At 58.1% G+C, this 18289-nt stretch overlaps 1 protein-coding gene across 3 annotated transcripts in view; it reads right to left on the bottom strand.

Moving 5' to 3' along the window:
* The window catches only part of NEK6 (NIMA related kinase 6), an 86270-nt gene that overhangs the window by 48235 nt on the left and 19746 nt on the right, over positions 1 to 18289 (bottom strand). The window contains exon 1 of one of the 3 annotated variants that reach the window (XM_079926708.1): positions 2138 to 2271. The exons of the other annotated variants lie outside the window; for them this stretch is intronic. Coding sequence (XP_079782834.1) covers positions 2138 to 2159 — 22 coding nt within the window. The 5' untranslated portion in view covers positions 2160 to 2271. Of the gene's footprint in view, positions 1 to 2137; positions 2272 to 18289 lie in introns of those variants that run through there. 3 annotated transcript variants of the gene reach the window in all.

The following is an 18289-nucleotide window of genomic DNA, read 5'->3' as shown; positions in this document are numbered from 1 at the left end:
ACTTGGCAGCATGTGGGATCTTCCCAGACCGGGGCACGAACCTGTGTCCCCTGCATCGGCAGGCGGACGCTCAACCACTGCGCCACCAGGGAAGCCCCCAAGAGGCCTTTCTGACCGTGACTGTCACCTGGGGCGCTTGCTTCCCAATTTCTAAAACTTCGTCTAGGGGAAAGTCACATCCCTCCTTTGTCTCCTGCCAAATACCACACCTCGTGGAGGCTGGCGGCTCATCGAGGCCTTACCCTCCCAGTGAAAGATGAACCAAGACACCAGAAGGCTCAGGCCAAAGACCCAGCTTGGGGCAGGTTTGGGGGCCTGAGTGGATAGGGTCGTGGGGGCAAGTATCTGTCTACACCTCACCTGGCTCCCCAACCCCGAGGTGGAAGCAGCGAGTGTCTGCCTGCCCTGTTCTGCATGGTGTATGTGCATGTATGCGTGTACGGTCAGGCCACAAGGCTTTGAGCCCAGCCGCGCTCTCGGTCTGTCCGCTGGGGTAGGGGCGTCACTGCCCCTGGTTTGGGTGGGGCTGGTAAAGGCCCACGTGGCTCCCAGGCTGACGGGGAGAATCACAAAGACAACCTTGGAGACTCAGCTTCGGCTGGACCCGGACCCTGTGCCGTTTCTCTGGGGAAGAGGCCCCTTTGCACTCCTTCCTGCTCAATGAACAGCTTCACACGTTGTTTTCCCAAAGGAGGAAACCATCCTGGTGACTTCACACCCTCCTACACACACGGAATGAGTGACCCAACGCCGGTGCAGGCACCAGGGGCTATCTCTGCTTGTCCAGCAGGCTCCTGGCAACAGAAGCTTAGGATAGGTGCCCGCTGCTGGGGGCCTTCAGCCAGCCGGGAGAGGAGAAGCGCCACAGACCAGTACGGCCCAGCACACCCCTACACAGATGGCGCTCTGAGGCCCAGCGGGAGACCAGGCAGCTCACAGGCTGGCCACTGGTGAGGCCAAGGCCGGACCAGCTGCAGCATCAGCCAGCATCCACGGCAACACCTCCCCTGAGCTGAGTAACCTGACATCTCCCAAGAGACCCAAGCGGTGCTATCACCCCCCTTTTGCAGGTGAGGAAACCAAGGCTCCACGGGAAAACGTGACTTGCCAAAGTCAGTCCACACAGAGGAGAGAGCTACCATTTGAACCTGCTCCTCAGACCAGGGAGCCTGTGAGTAACGAGAAAGGGGTGCCACCGACTTCGTGTCCCCACACGAGGCCTGGGCAGTAAGGAACGCCCCACCCACGCAGACCGGCTGTAATGACGGCGCATCGCTAGCGGAGCCCGCACTGTGGGTGCGCCAGGCACGCGCCAAGGGCCGTGCACGCCTCGTTCCACCTCACAGCCACCCTAGGTGGGGGCCGCTATAATCCACGTAGTGCAGAGGAGGAAATGAAAGTTCAGACTGGTTAAGCAACGGGCCCAACGTCACCCAGCAGGCGTTAGGCAGAACTGACACTTGAAACCACGTCTGCCAGACTCCCGTAGTCCACACCTCCTTGGACAGTGAGGGACTGAGTGAATGAATGAATGAATGAATGAATGAATTCTGGCCCAGAGGTGTGGCTCTGGCTACTGTGTCCTTCCCTCACCCGGCCCCCCTTCCCTTCTGGTCTTGGGATAAGCAGACGTTGCCCATTCATCACTTGACAGGAAGCAGCTCGATCTCAGGCCAGAGTCACGGGGGCCTTGGGAGCTGTAGGGGATGAGCCACAGATGGTGTCTGGTTTCCTGACTGGGCCTGGTAGCCCTCACCACCCGCCCCCCCCCCCCCCCACCGAAAGCCACACTTGCCACTCAGATTCCGCAGCTCCACGACCAGCAGGAGCCTGGCTTCTCTGAGACACGGGACCCCGTGCAGCCCCGGGAAGGGCGGTACAGCCTTGCAGAGAGGTCCCTGAGCCCCCTCCTCAGGGCAGTGGGGCCGCTCACGGGGTGGGTCTGCAGAACCCGGAGGTCAGCGGCTGAGGGGCAATGCAGCACCCACCCAGCTCACCTCCCCGGCACCCTACCCCATCCTTTTCTTCCAGCTCCCCTCTCCTCACCCACCCCCCACCCCCATCTCTCTCCAGCCTGAGGCCTCCCTCCAGAGCTCCAGACGCCAACCACCAAAAGTTCCAGGCACTGAAGACTCACCTGCCCTTCCCTGGGTCTTCATCTCAGCGACGGGGTCTCCTGTCTGCCCAGGAACGCAGCAGGAACCCAGGCTCCTCCTCCGGACGCCTCGCCCTCCCTCATAGCCCACACCTGGTCTTCATCCAGCGCTGCTGATTCTTTCCCCAAACAAGTCTCCACTTACCCAGAGCCCCTGCCCTCTGCTGGCCTGGCCCCTTCTCTGTGGGGTCCCTGTAGTTGCCTCCTGCCTGATGACCTGACCTCCAGCCCCACCAAAGGAGGGTCCCCCCACCAAGACACAAATCTCAACCTGCTTCTCCCCACCCAAAACCGCGCAGAAAAAGGCCCACACGCCTGAGCAAGGCGTCCCAAACTCCGTCCAGCTGGCGCTGGCCTGCCCTCCTTAAAGTCTACCCCGCCCCAGGCCCCTGCACGTGGGGGCCTCCCCTTCCCAACCACACAGCACCCCGGACCTTCCACACACCAGCCTCTGCCTGGAACCTATGACCTCTCATGGGGTAAAGTCCCCCTCCTGCGTCAGAACCGGGTCCTGGGTCGTAATCAGGCTCAGCACTTCTCGTGGGATCCTGGGAAAGACCCGCCCCCTACCTCATCCACAAAGAGGAAACAGCTGGACCCCGCAGGGTGGACTCCCAGGGGCAGTCGGGTGGTACCAAGCAGCCTGCAATCTCCCAGTCAGTGGAGGGGGGCTCCTCCACCCTCCTGACGCCCCAAGCAAGAAACATCTGTGTCCACGCTCAGGATCCCCGAGGTCTCAGAGCAGGAGAGACCACCAGGCAATTCACAACACATCACACCCACACTGCAGGGCTTCCCTGAGCCTTTCTACAACTGAGGCGGCTCCAGATCGCCTTTCACTTTCTCCTTCTCGGGTAAGAAAACCCAATTCTGGAAGAAAAAAATGTAGGAGCTGTAAACATCTCTCAGTTCAAGGAGCAATGAGGCATTTGGGTTCTACCCGGGAAGGCCTTTGGCTCCAGGACCTGGTGAAGGAAGATCTGCTGAGCACTTGCTCTGCACCAGGGAGTGACACGCAGCACCTCGGCACACTCCTCCACAACGTCTGCGCTGCCCTCTTACAGATGAGGAAAGATCGGTGCCGAGCAGTTAAGTGACTTGCCGAGGCCTTGCCGCTGGTAAACGGCACGCACCCGTGTTAGAACCCAGATCTGACTCTCTCCAAAGTCTGGGTTTTAATCTCATCTACCTGGGGACATCCTTGGAGACCACTACGGAGCTGGGGGAAGCTGGGGGGTCTCACTCTGCGAGGAGCCTCAGACCCCTTAGGTAGGTCCACCATCCCAAGGACCCCTGCCCTCCAGGGAAAGGAACCTGCTCTCTCCTCGAGGCCTTGGCAGGCTCTGCCTCCCTTGCCTGGAATGAACTGCCTCCCGGCAAACCTGGATCCTCCTTCCAGGCCCAACCCAGGGCACCCGCTCTAGGCAGCCTTCCTGGACTCCTCTAGTCAGCCACTCCCAGGTTCCACCGACCTGGTCTCTGTGCCATCACTGCCTGCACACACGTCTTCTTCTCCCTCAAGTGGAGATTTCCTCAAGGGCAGAGACCAAATCACTCTCCTTGTGGCCCCAGCAGGCCGCAGAGGGGCGGTGACCCAGTACGTAAACACCAGAAGCCAGGAGGGAGAAGCCCGGGGAGAGCAGAAATTCCTCTTCTCCCACATCCTGTCTCAGACCACGGCTCCTGCCCTGCCAACCGACAGCCGAAGGGGGAAGCCCAGCAGAGCAGCCCTCAGGCAGATGGAGGCTCAGGGTTTGCAAAGAGCTTGCCCCGGGCCCAGGAGGACATCCATGATCCCTCCAGTGGCCTCTACACAGGGGAAGTTCTTCAATCCCTGGCCTCCCCTAATTCCCTCTCCTGCTCTCTTTTTAAGGTTTGAAAGGGTGGCTGTTCCTGGCAAGAGAAACTTCTGTGGAGAACTCACTGCTCAGACATCAGGAAGGGGCCCAGGTAGCCAAGACCCAGGCGGGAGACATAAGAATTCCTTCTCCTGTTTCCCTCGTCACCTTGGGAGTTCTGGCAAAGCCCGGGATCACCCAGCATGAAACTTCCCCCCATTAACCTGAGCAGTGACAAAGGTCATGCCAGGCTGATGGCACTGGCCCACGGGCAGCTCCCACCAGGTGGGTGGTCAAGGGGGCAGCGGTGGCAGAGGTGCAGCCACGGTCAGGTGCTCTGTGAGCCCAGGCCCCGGAGGTCGCCAGGGCCTGCCTCCCTGTCACTTGCTAGGCACACCCTCAAGGGCAAAGGCTGTAGCCCCAGGTGGCAGGAAGGGGTGAGGGGCTCCCCACAGCAAAGGCAGGGCAAAGGCCGGTACCTTGCAAAGTGGCTCCTGAGAAGCTCTGGGGAAGGTCTCGGCTCAGGGTTGAAGTAGATGTGAGCACGGTACCGGGACTTCTGGGGATCTGGGTGGCCTCCCCGTGCCAGGGCTGGTGAAGGAGGGGAGGCCAGCCCTGTCTCCATATGGGACTTCCCCTGCCCAAGACTCCTGTCCCCGGCCACTGCCAAAAGGGAACTCCCCCACCATGAGCTGCTCCAAAAATAGCTCTGGCTGCCACCTCCGTGGTGAAAGGGACTTGTCACTGCCACCAGGGAGCCCACTGCTCACCAGGGACTGGAATCTGATGGCAGTGGCCGTGGGGTCAGTCCTGGAGAGAGCGCAAGTGTGCCGGAAGCCAGGGGGCGGCATGCAATTACAGTCCACTCTGGGATTGCCCAATCCTGCTCCCCCATTTTACCCTCCAGGAAACTGCGGCAGGAGGGCAAGAGACTGGCCCCGGGCCATGGGCACAGCAGTGGCAGTGCCTGGCTAGGACCCGGCCTCCTAAACCCACTCCATACCCACATGGTCAGGCAAAGGAACTTGCCCTGTAGGCTCTACCAGCCCCTCACCGCCACCCCAGAACCCAGAACACTGACAGTAAACGCCGAGGTCCAACCAGCCTGGGAGGGATGAGGGGTGCTTCCCTCACCCACAGGGCTCCATTCCCACCCACCCCCATGGGGGCCAGCCAACGCTAAGAATCATAAATGTTCTTGCTGTCCCTTTAAAAGCTTAACCCTGGGGGCTTCCCTGGTGGCGCAGTGGTTGAGAGTCCGCCTGCCGATGCAGGGGACACGGGTTCGTGCCCCGGTCCGGGAAGATCCCACATGCCACGGAGCGGCTGGGCCCGTGAGCCATGGCCGCTGAGCCTGCGCGTCCAGAGCCTGTGCTCCGCAGCGGGAGAGGCCACAACAGTGAGAGGCCCGCGTACCGCAAAAAAAAAAAAGAAAAAAAAAAAAAAGCTTAACCCTTTCTAATCTCTCTTTTGTGAGCTGAACCAAAAATATTTGCTGCCTAAGAGATGACAGCCTTGGTAGGCAGCAGCCCTGGGTTCAAGTCCTGGCTCTGGTGCACCCCAGCTACGTGGGCCCCAGGGTTCTCGCAGGTAAAACTGGGACACAAATAGTGTGCATCGCCCGGGCTGTGGAGGGCTCCATAACATCAGGGGCCTCAAAAGTGCTTAGCCGCAGGCCTGACCCCGAGCAGAGCCCCAGTCACTGGAGCTACTGTTGATTATTAATCCTTATCCTGGCCCCGTGCTCTCGCACACCAGGCTGTGGATCCAGGATCTGAGTCTTCCCACCTTCCCTTCCTTCTACACATCCTTCCAGCTGCTGGCTCCGTTGAGGGCCTGTGCTGACCACGGGTGACCCCAAGATCGCATGAATGGAAACCCCCTTGCTCTTACGGGGTCACAGGAGAGAACCCAGAAACACAGGGACGGATAACCGCAAGCCAGAAAGAGCATGAAAAGTGTCCCCAAGAGAAGGACTGAGAGACCCTCACTTTGTGACCCAGGCAAGATCACGGACAGCTTCTTCCAAGGGTTGGAGTCTGGGGTAGCCTGGAAGGAGAAGCAGGGTGAGCACCAGAGGGACGGGAATTCCAGCTGAGAACGCAGTGGGGTCAAAGGCACGGAGGCTGGCGGACCTGCGGGCATGTGGGAGAAGGCAGGGACGCCTCCAGGCCGGCCCCAGCCCTCCATCTCCGAAAAGAGCTCCCGTGGTCAGAACACGCCTTCCTCTCCAGAACGAAAGCCAGCTCCACCCTGGGCAAAACCCACCCCCACCCCCCGCGCCCCATCTGCAGCTCGACCGCGGGGACTGACGAGGGCATATGGCAGCTGAGGCCCCAGAGGACACACGGAGCCAGATCCTGGCACCGGGACTCGGCCACCTGCCAGCACACCTTCCCCGCCAGCCGGGCCCAACTGTCGGGCAGATGCCAGGTGCCGGCCCCTGGGTGACTGCAGCCGGGCCCAGGCCAGCCGTCCACAGGCCTGGGTGGACTCCCCGCCCAGGCCCCGGCTCACGGGGCACCCCTGGAGGACCGTCCTCCACGACCCGGCGAGGTGGGCGGCATCAGCCTCCACGCACAGCAGAGGCTCCAGGCGGGCCGGTCGGGCCCCCAGGTTGGGCACTTTCTGCCTAACCATTGCTTTTCTTCTGCTTCCGGCCTCCTTTCTGCTGAGAGGAATTCCCTCCAGGGCTCCCATCTAGGACACGGTAGCACCCAGGGAAAACACAGATTCCTGGAGCCTTCCTCTTCCTCCTGGGCCAGGATGGCAAGAACCTTCCTGAAGTTTACCTTGGCTCGGATCAGCCTCCATGCCCGTGGGCACACACGCACTGCCAGTCACTCCCCGCCTGTCCACCTGGGACACAGAAGGGAGGGTGGAGCTGTGCTGAGGGGCACAGACGGGCTCGCAGTGCCCAGACTCTCAGGGCCGCCTGGGTCACCGGGATCCTCCAGCGCGACCTCCATGCAGCTCAGCGTGGCTCGGTCTGTGGGTGACAGTGTCTCGTCCATCTAGTCCTGCCACCCCACGCAGAGTGACGGGCCAGCGCACCATCTCCGCTTCCAGGCCACACCACAGTGGCCCTGGACCTTCCCGTGTCACATTCCCCACGGGATCCTCGTGGACTCCGCGTCGGGCCTGGGAAATTATGAGGCCATTTTTAACCCCTCGAGGGTGAATCCCGCTCTGAGCCACGTCGTGTGGCATGGTGGCTCAGGACTCACAGGGTCTGGGACTCTCAAAGGGCCGCATGGCCTTGGGACAGTCATGGCCTGTCTCTGGGTCTTGGTTTCGCCACCTACAACACGGGTGGGTCGGGCTCTGCAGTCTTGGGAGGGCTATTCCTGTGCCAACACTTTTTATGAGGCTGAGGGAGAATTTGCAACTCGCTGGCGTGCCCTGAAACTGAGCTCCAGGAGCTTGTTATCTAATCCTGTGCTCATGTCTGGGAGGAAAACCAGACCTTCTGGGTCTGGAATTGCTAAGGGACACTCTCTCTGACCTTGGAAGATTTTGTGAGCCCCCCAGCCCCCTGCACACTGCCCTCCCCACTCGCAACAAGCCACAGCCATGTGGGGGGATGGCTCAGAGGCCTCCCAGCTCCCAGACACACAGCCACGGGAGTGGCGATGTGTACACAGTGCGGTCCACACACAGAGCACCCCTTAACTGCCAGGTGCAGGGCCAGATCCTTGAGGGGTGCTGGCAGCTCATGTGCTTACAAAACGACCCTGTAAGGCAGAGAGTGCGTCCATTTGACAGATGAGGAAAGTGAGGCTAGTGAGGTCACGTGACTCGCTGGAGGTGTCCCAGCTGGAGAGAGGCAGAGCCTGGATGGAAATGTAGGTCTGAGTCCTCGTGGTCGTGGGGGAACCAGACCCAAGTGCTTAACTGTGTTGCAGAATCAAAGTAGGGGCCACTGATTCCAACTTGGGCCAATCAAGGGGGCTGCAGGGAGGTAGTGGCACTGGATCTGGGACCCAAGGGCCAGGAAGTGAGGTAAGGCCGCCCAGCACAGGCTCTGGAATCTGACGTTCAAATCCTGCACCGCCTCTGTCCAGCCGCAGGAGCTCGGGTCAGGCCTGTAGCCATGTCTCTGCAGTTCCCTCCTCTGTAAACTGGGAGCTGTGTAGGACCGACCTCGTGGGGCTGGTTATGAGGACCGCGTGGAGGACACTCCGGCAGAATGCCAGCAGCTCAGGGCTATCAGGACTAGGTATACACAAGAGCTCAATCAATGTGGCTGTTGCTACTATTATGCTTACCGTTATCACCATTAAAAACCAGTGCTGGGCTTCCCTGGTGGCGCAGTGGTTGAGAATCTGCCTCCAATGCAGGGGACACAGGTTCGAGCCCTGGTCTGGGAAGATCCCACATGCCGCGGAGCAACTAGGCCCGTGAGCCACAACTACTGAGCATGCGCATCTGGAGCCTGTGCTCCGCAACAAGAGAGGCTGTGACAGTGAGAGTGGCCCCCGCTCGCCGCAACTCGAGAAAGCCCTCGCACAGAAACGAAGACCCAACGCAGCCAAAAATAAATAAATAATAAAAATAAAGGAATTCTCTTAAAAAAAAAAAAAACAGTGCTCATTCAACAGCGATATCCCTGCAACAAATATTTCTGGCAACCCACTCTGTGAACCAAGTGTCACAATAAGGCCGGTCTTCCTTCCCCAGGGGACCCCAGTCTCGTGGCCAACCAGGCCCCTGGGCCTGTGAATGTGGCAGGCGGGGCCCACGGCCTCTGGGGATCTCCCCCTTTTAGGGAGGATGGGAGAGGCCACACTGGCTCCTGCTGCATTCTCCCAGAAGCTGGAAGTGATGGCAAAGCATTTTACAAAGTTACCAGGACGATGAACCTGAGTCATCCCCCTCCCCCCACTGCCTCAATAAAATAAATCTTGGCCGGTGCTGGCTGGCGAGAGACCCTATATATTTACATGACGATCGTGCCTCATGATCACACGGCTCGTGATTCCAGCAAGCAGCGTGTGGCAGGGATGACAGTGGTCCTAGGAGACTCACTATTTTCCGGCGACTTTTATTGTCCATTATATCCCGGCGTTTACAGGGCTCTGCTCCGGGCCTGGCAGGAATATCGCACACGGCGGGGCTGGCAGGCCTTAATATTCCAGTCGCAGTGTTGCGGATCAGTTTTCGCGTCTCATCCACGCCACCCCCCGAGTCTTTGTGTGATACCGAGGCCGCAGGCAGCTCCAGGGGCCCTGGAGGGAGAGGGTTGAGGGGTCTAGAAGCACAGGTAGGCCCACCCAAGCCATCTGCTTGGCTCCAGTCTGCTGTCCCAGACCAGCGGACACTGCTAACTCCGTGGCCTTCCTTGGGCATAGGAGGGGGCTGCGCAAAGCAGAGGGGTGCACAGGCGCACCGGAGCCGCGACTAATGGCTTGCGGGGGCTGCTGGCTAAATTCTCAGGGACTTAGTGAGACAGTTATCATGTTGGCGCCTTGCAATCAGTCACGCTAGGAATACTTACACCCTGGAAATTGGCAAATGCTACAAATCAAGGCTTTGTACAAATCCCTCTCCCTCCCACCCCGCCACCCCTCTGCCCAGGGACCTGTTTGTTAAACACCAGCATATCCCAGGGAGCGGGTGGCCCAGCAGGCCCTCGTGAGCACCTGGAAGGACACGCGGACTTAAGCGTCAGGTGTGAATCCTGACTTCCTCACATACCACTTGTGTGTGAACTTAGGTAAAGTGACTTCACTTTTTGAGCCTCAGATTTCTTATCTGTAAAAGGGTGACACACCTAAACTCCCAGGTTGCTGTCAGGATTACAGCACCTCGTGGCAAGTTCCCTGGGTGATGCCTGATATATAGCAGGTGCTTAATACATGGTACCTATTGTCATTCACTCATGCAACACTTACTGAGCACCTACTCCGTACCAGACACTGAGTGATAGGGATACAGAAATGCCCCAGGGGAGGACAAATATCAAATCCTTCACATCCGGACAGATCTTGATTCTCTGCAGAGGGATTTTTACCCACACCATCTTACGAAGCCTCATGACAACTCTGATAGGTGGGCACAGCAGGAATGGTGCCCAATTTTGAGATGAGGACATGGGGGCTCAGGGCTGGGCATGACTTGCCCGAGGCCCCTGCCAGGGCCTATCCAGATAGGGCTCAGCTCCAAGTCCACTCCAGGCCCACCATGGCACCCATCTCTGAATTCCCAGGCCCAGCCGGGCTGGCCCCGCTGATCGTGCCAGGAGAACCCAGGGCGAGGGGACTCCGGGTCTAGGATCCTTGGCTCTAGCCTCGGCTCCACGGCCTCCCTGCTCTGGGTCCTTCCCCTCCTGGGCCCTCAGCTCCCCATCGGAAGGCTGAGAGGACTGCGCTCAGGACGCTGTTGGCCCTGATGGGTGAGGGTCTGCCTCTAGGCTTCCTGGCTTGGCCAAATGTCCCTCTGTCCCCCCAGAGCCAGGGAGGCCTTGGGCATATAAACATCTCCTGAGCCCCAGCCAGAGCCCAGGAGAGCCAGGACCTCTTAAGGAGGAAGGAAGAGGGCCGTGAGCTGGGGCTCCCATCCCGCTATTCTGGGCTTGCCATCTCACCCTGCTGGCGGGGCTCACCCACCCATTTCACAGATGAGGAGACTGACGCTCAGAGAGGGGCGGTATCACCAGCCTGGGAGCAGGATTCATCTCCTAGGCTGGCAGCTTCCAGAGCTCGTGGCTGCAGTGCCCACCGAGCCCCTCGGTTCTGACGCCTTGGCGGCCTGCAGACGAGACCGTCCTGGCCACCCAGCCTCAGCCCAGAGTGGTCGAGGAGCGTTTCGCTGAAACAGGAGAACAAGAAAAGTACTGGCAACTCTGATGACTCAAATAACCTTTGAAACCAGGAGGTGGGCGGAAGCGGGCGGCATTTCTGATGGGTTTCACCTCACTTCCTAGAAGGATGTATCACCAGCTTCAGTTCAGTCAACACTCACCCGACCGTCAACGCAGACCTGTGCTCTGGGCGGCACGTCTCAGCTCGCTTGTCACCGAAGACATGACAGGCTGGCAGGTGGGAGTCACCCAGCCTGTCGTCGGGGGTGGGGGGGAACTCTTCTCATTTTACAGACGGGGAAACTGAGGCCCAGAAAGAGGGCAGGGGTTGGTTCAGGGATGCACAACAGGGACTTAAGTCTTCAAACTCCTTTGCCAAAAGGTTAATTTTTCTCTTTGGGGAGCTAGAAAAGGAGACTCTCTCGAGCTTTCAAAGGAAAAAAGGGAAGAAAAAAGAACTAGCAGCTGAATGGAATTGCGACAAGGCCCCCAGCCAGCCCGAAGAGGTTTCCGAAATTCTGCACAGTCTGAAATCTTACGGGCTGAGGGGTCACACGATTTCCTCTTCAGAAGGCAGAGTTGAAACAGTCTGACTGAGGGGGCCGGGGGAGGAGAGAAGTGTCCACAAGACTAGGAATCCTGAGTTTCTGTCTGGCTGCTCTGATGACTTTCTGGGTGACCACGGTCGAGTCCCTTGCCCTCTCTGGGCCTCAGTTTACCCTGATTTATTTACTATGCACCAAGCCTTACTCTAATGCACTTAAGTGAGGTTAACCTACTTACCCCTTATATAACACCGCTGGGGTTTGAAGCCAGCTAGCGTGGCTCTGGCACCCACACTCCAACCACTGAGCCACAGGGCCCTCCGGCCTGCAGCAGGCATATCTCCAGAGTCCTTCCTGCCCTCAGGGGCTTTGCCCATCTGTGGCCTGGATGCCAGCAGGCAGGTTTCTAAAGACACTACACCATCCTCCTTAACTCGCCTGCTGCTCTGAGCTGCTACCTTATCCGTGAACTCTGATTCCTTCACTTTGTTCAGCAGTCTTTATAACTATTTTAGCTTGGGAGACCCTCGGGAAACTCCCAGGTCACGGCAGCCAACGACCCACCTCTTTGAGCCTCGCTGGGAGCCGAGAGTCCAAGCAGGAATGGATGACCCTGCTCTGATGTCCATTTTGGAGTTTTACACTCAGGTCGGCCTCTGGGACCGCAGGAGGGAGACTGCCATTCAGGCATCCAAGAAAGAGAGAAAAAAACATCTATTCATAGCCAGACAGAACCTGCTCTACGGAAATCACGCTACCGACGCGACAAGCAGCCCAGCTGTGCAAGAGATTCCCGAAGAGCCTGACCTGGGAACATCCACGTGGAAGGCTCAAAGGCTTGGGTGGTCACCAAGCTTATAAAATCTGCCTGGATGCTCAACCATGAAATTCCTGAGGGCATAAGGTTCTGACCCAAAACCTGGGCTTGTCTTCCAAAACAAAATTCTTCAGACAACGGACATTTTTTGGCTTCGACGAACAAGCTGCTGATCTCTGTTTCACTCTGATCTCTATCTAGAGTAAGGAACACCATGGTGAGAACATGCTCCCACCCCATGCCACGCACTGTGCCACGTGTTGGGGTCCACCCGGTCATTCCCAAGGGTGGGTGTTACTATCTCCATTTTGCAGATGGGGAGACTGAGGCTCAGAGAGGTGCTGACTCCCACAGCTGGGAGACGGCAAAGGTGGTGTTTGAAACCTGGTGCCGGTCTGGAGCGTAGGGGGTTGGGGATGAATCCCAGTGGAGCCTGCTGTCTGCATCATGAAGGGGAGCTCCAGCCGGACATGGAAGCGTAGGGAGAATTCTGTGGGGCGGGTGCACACGGAGTCTCGGACCCTAGACGCACACAGGCTTCCCTCCGCACGTGGGAAGAATCCCTGCAGAGGGACGGGTTGGGAGGGGTGGCCCAACAGCAATTAAAATCACCCCGTCGAGGCTGCCTCAGTCCCACCTTTCCAAAGACACTGGAATCCACTAACTGGGAATGCGGAGCTGAGCACCCAGAAAATCTCCCACGCTGCGTTCGTATCATTGCATCAATGGCAGGTGATCATTAAACACACGTGCAGTGGCTGCCACGCCACTGGGAGCAGGAGAAACCCTGAATCCACTCATCTGAGGCCTCACTGTCTCACCAGAGACCTCAGAAAAAACCCCGAAGGATCCGCCAGTCTACTTCCTATACTTGAAAGCAGGAAGACAGGAAACCGAGGCTCAGAGCAGAGAAGTGATGTGTCCAAGGACATTAAACCGTTTGTTCAATCGACCAACACATAGTGGGACCAGCCTCCGTCCTCAGTGGGGCTCCTTGTTTAGAGAGAGACAGGAGCCGCATAAGCCGACACCTACAGCCCCACGGGATGGCTGCTTTGTACACCCAGGGTGTGGAAACACAGGGAAAGCTCTGTGCGGTCCGTCTGTGGAGGCGGGGGTGTTTCCTCGTAATAGGAAGCTGCTCTGAGCGGAGGAGCAGGGGGAGGCCACTCCCGGCGGAAGGCACAGCCTGTGCAAAGGCCTGGAGGCTAGGCGAGCCCAGCATCAGCTGCGGGACAGAGGCGCTAAGGACAGCAGTGGCCTCAGGTCTGCAGAGGGGAGGGACCGAACTTCTGCACACAGAGCTGGTAAGGCGTGCAAAGCCAGGGCCAGAACTCGGGTTTCCAGACCCCCCTTCCAGGGCTCTTTTGCACACTCTGCCTCCTGTGGTACCAAATCTAGGTATGATTTACTCAATGGGTTACGTGATGAATTAAAGCCCCAGTCACAGTTTAGCAGCACCCAGCCTCCACCTCTGCTACGTGCACTCTGACCTCCCCACCCCTTCCCTGGTCATCCCAGGTAACTGGCCACGGACAGGAGGAAGGAAATGCCTCCCTCTCAAGAGACCCTGCTGGGGCCCTATCTCAGGAGGGCCATAAAGTTTACATTCTGGGCTCCAAGACACTCTCTCCTATTTGGTATTTATTGAGCATCCAATGTGTGCCAGCCTCCGTGCTAGGCACCGGAAGGATTCATAAAAGGTGGTTACAACCTCTAACTCACTCAGCCATCCCCTAATCCTGAGATGGGCAGAAATCCCTACTCCTATCACCCGGGAGAGGAGCTGTGAGGCTCAGAGAGGCCTGGGACTTCCTTGATCAAGATCACTGGGCCAGGACGGGTCGGGCTGGGACGCTCCCCCGGAAACGTCTGGTTACAGGGCCTTTGCCAGAAGAGATAAGCGTCCCTGGGGAAACAGAAGAGCCTGGATCCCTCCTTCCCGCCCTGCAGGCTGCCCTTTACCCACAAAGCAGGCAGAGGCTGCACTGGCAGGCGCCACCCAGCAGGGCGGGGCACTGTCATTATGGGGAGGGGCCCCTCTCCCAGCTCAGGGAGCACAGCCAGGGTTGGCGGCTCATGCAGGGAGAGGAGAGGCTCTCGGCTCTAAGCTGCCCGGGCCGGTGCCACGGAAGGACTAAGGGCTTGTGGCCAGTGAGGCTAGGACGCAGAGCACGGACACTGGGGTCAGCGACCCCCTGGCCAGGTCACCTCCCGAGTCTCAGTCTATTCAGCGGGGGTGACACGACCCGGCCCTGGCTATGGTGACAGCTCTCCCTCCCTGGACCGGGGTCCCTGGGCGCCATCCGTCTCCTCTGTGGGAATGTTGGTGGGGCCCCTGGGTACCCTAGTTAACCCAACCCAAATGGCTGCAGACACGCCGAAGTACTAAGGCTCAGCTACGTCCTATCCAGACAGGGCTGCCTCCTCACCCCTCCTGTACCAGGTCGAACAGCATCCCTACAAAACTCACGTCTACCTGGAACCCGGAAATGCGGCCTTAACTGGAAATAAGGTCTTTGCAGATGGAATCAAATTAAGATAAGGTCACACGAGATTAGGGTGGCCCTAATCCAATGGCTGGCATCTTTAAAAGCAGAGGGAAACGTGAACTCAGAGATGCACAGGGAGAAGGCCATGTGACAACAGAGACAGAGATTGCAGCGATGTGTCTACAAGCCAGGGAACGCCAAGGACTGCCGGTAACCACCAGAAGCCAGGAGTGAGGCATGGAACAGACTTGCCCTCAGAGCCTCCGGAAGGAACCAACCCTGCCAACACCTTGAATTTGGACTTCGGGCCTCCAGGACTGTGAGAGGATAAATTTCTGTTGTTTTAACCCACCCCGTTTGTGCTGATTTGTTATGGCAGCCCTAGAAAACGAATACACTCCCCACCCCGGCCCACCAACCCCAGCACAGCTGGCTTTCACATGCAGCTGCAGTTTCCCAGGTTCTCCAGGCACTGCAGACTTATCGAAGAGTCCCTCAGCCTCAACTTCTGTTTTGGGTGCTGCAGAGGAAGTAAATCAGTGGTTCCCAGGTCTGGGGATTTCACAGGCCTGTAAAGCGTCCCCCAAATTCTGAAGACAAACATAAGGTTGCCAACGTTTTCTGACATCTAAATAAAATTTCTATCTGTGATCACCATCCTGCGTAAAAGAAGGACACCCGACATAAGAAAGTAGCTGATGCCAGGCCTGTCCTTAAGTTTTCTCATGTCACCATGGATCAGCGAGAATGTCACCAGTTTGGGAACCAAACTCCAGCCGCTGTGCCCTGCTGGGTGACTTTTTTCAATCCTCGCCGAGGAGAAGGGAGGCTAGCCTCCTCCACTCTCCTCTGAGTACAAAAAGGAGGTTTTCTCCATCTCAGAAACTTGGCAAGTATATTCCAGTTAACCTGTGGGTAACTCCAGTTAATCCCCTCTAAGGACTGGGTGATCTCCCAGCCCGAGGGAGGCGTTCCAGGCCAGTCAATGAGGGAGGATCAAGAGGCAAAGAAAATAAAAAGGAAAAGGAGGAGGGAGAGGGCGAGAGAAGCACTGACCCTTCTTGTGAAAAGAAAATCAAATTGTGAAATCATGCAACAGCAGACATCACGGTCCGCATGACTCCAGCCCTCTTCAAAGACACCTCGTAAACCCACGCCCAGCCTCGGAGGGAGAGGCCAGATGCCTGGCGCTGTGGGGAGGAGCTTTCGAAACATCTGGCCCCGGAGGCCTGATGACCCAATGGAAGCCAGTCACCCTGTGCTCCGTGACCGCTGAACCCACGTCTGCCTCGTGGTGACCAGAGGTGTGCCGGCAGAGCCGCTGAGGATAAAAAGCTGTCTGAGTTCAAGGAATGTTTCTTTTCCAGTTAACTCGAGAGCTCTTAGCCCATCTCAGAGATGCCCCCCAACACTGGGGAAACTCTGGCCTGGCCGTGCCGGGGTGGCCTCGCCGGGACAGTCTCAAGAACCTCAGATGATAAGGCCGATGCCCTCGCCTTGCAGGGCTGGAGTCCATCTCTCCCTCCCTCCCCTTCTGCACGCCCAGGCCAGGGGCAGGGTGGGCCCCAGTTCTCAGGAAGCCAGGAAACACACTCTTTTCTGGGCTAAATGCCCAGATTCCTTGAGCAGTCATAGGACACGCTTTTTCTGAGCTGATCCAAAGCCACAGGCACGGACTGGAAGCTTCTTTGGGCGGCATGAACCTGCGGGGACCCAGGCGCACCTGGAATTCCAGGCTGAAGGCCGGTCAGCGAGAGAGGCCCCAGCTGGCCCCGGATGGGCAGGGGCTCCATCCTGCCCCGGTGGGTGACTGAGGGCTCAGAGCTGTGCTCTTGTGGGCCTCTGTTTCCTTTCCAAGAAAACGAGGTTCCTTCATTCCGTCATCATTTGCCAGGCTTTTCTTGAGAGGCTCGCGGAACCAAGCACTGTCTGCGGCACAAGGCAGAGAGGGCCTTGTCCCTCCAGAGGTGTGTGGTCAGGAGGTGGATCCAGACATGGCAGCAAACAGACACGGTCATTTCTGACACAATAAGTGCTACGAGGGAAATGCAGCTGAGGAGTGGGCCGGCGGGGACAAATAAGGCTTCACGGGGTCGCTGGGACAATGAAATCAGATGGTGCAGCAAATTGCTTAGCAAATAATCAGCACTCAGCAGATAAGTGGTGTCCTCCCTTCGTCCCACTGCACAGGTGGGGCAACTAAAGCCAGAAAGAGAAGGGCTGCAGCAGGCTGTCTAAGGACTGGGGTGCTTTGGGGGCCTTACTGCCCCACATTTCCTGGGCAGCCAAGAGAGGCCCCACCGGCCCCACCTGACCCTGCTGGACTCCCTGCTCTTTCTTGGTGGGAAAGCCTCTGATATCATGCCCCAGGCTAGACCACTGAAAAAGTCTATCCTTCTAAATCATCAGGCCCCCGGCCAGCCCACAAAAGCCACCCGTTCTCCACCAGCAAGACTGTTCCAGCAGGTGAATGTCCCCCCTGAATTTAAATCTGGGGTCCTTCGCCTATTTGCTAGGAAATCTTGGCCAACTTTCATCACCTCTCTGAGCCTCACTTTTCATGATCTGAAAATGGGGAGCCCTCCCTAAAAAGCTTGCTTGACATGTTCAATAAGATCATGGAAGCAAAGTGCTCAGGGTGTGCCTGGCACACAGGAGGCCCACCTGCCCTGCCTCCACCTGCACCAAGGGAAGGGGGAGTGTGGACCTGGTCTGGGCAGCCGGGTCCAGCCCTAGGGGAGCTTGGCATCAGGAGGGAAAGGCTAAGTAGAGGGGCTGGCGCTCTAACCGGAGTGGAGGGTCAGACACGTGTGAAGAGCGGCCCCGCGCCTTCTTTGCTGGGTGTCTTGGCCACGACCCTCACCTCTCTGAGTCTCAGTCTCCCCGGCAGAAAAATGGGTTCTGGTGATGATGCAATGAGACCTCACCCAGGTATGTGAAGTCACCCAGACAGTATGTGGTACGTTAGTCCACTCGCCCTCATTCATCCATTCTAAAATGTCTGGGCTGCATCCCAAGTGGGTGCTGGACCCTGTGGGGGGCCAGGGTGGGAGGGGTGCGGCCCAGCCCCTTGTTGGTGGGCAGACCCGTCTCCTCTAGAACCACCCTGGCTCTGAGAGGGGGCACAAAGGGGGTCCTGGGTTAAGCTAGGCTCACCCTCTGTGGGAAACGATGACCGGACAGATCCTGGGAACAGCCGGCTCACCCCCTGGGTGCCACTGACCCCATAACACGGCCTCACACCAAACCTGACACTGTGAGCCCCTCGCTGCGTGCCACACATCAGCTGTAAGACAGGCCAATGACCAGGCAGGCCAGGGGAACCTCTGACCCCAGCTCGCTCCCTCTAACACTCCGCAACCACGTGCCACAGACAAACATTAAAGCTCAGAGCTGCCCGTCTGAACAGCTTCCCCTCTGACTCCTCCACACCAACCAACCAATCAATCAGTCAATCAATCAGTCGATAAGGCGAGAATCGGAATTCAATCATGGTGACAATACAATGGGCTCCCCAGGAAGCGAGTTAGAAAACCGGGGCTCTTGCAGATTAATGAGCCTGCCTGGAAATCTGGGAAAATAAATGTATTCCCGGGGCGGACGCACTCCCATTACCTCCGGCTTCTCATCCCAAGAAGAC

This window comes from Stenella coeruleoalba, assembly GCF_951394435.1.
Source record: "Stenella coeruleoalba genome assembly, chromosome: 7".
Taxonomy (NCBI): domain Eukaryota; kingdom Metazoa; phylum Chordata; class Mammalia; order Artiodactyla; family Delphinidae; genus Stenella; species Stenella coeruleoalba.
This window is presented reverse-complemented; position numbering and strand designations above follow the sequence as displayed.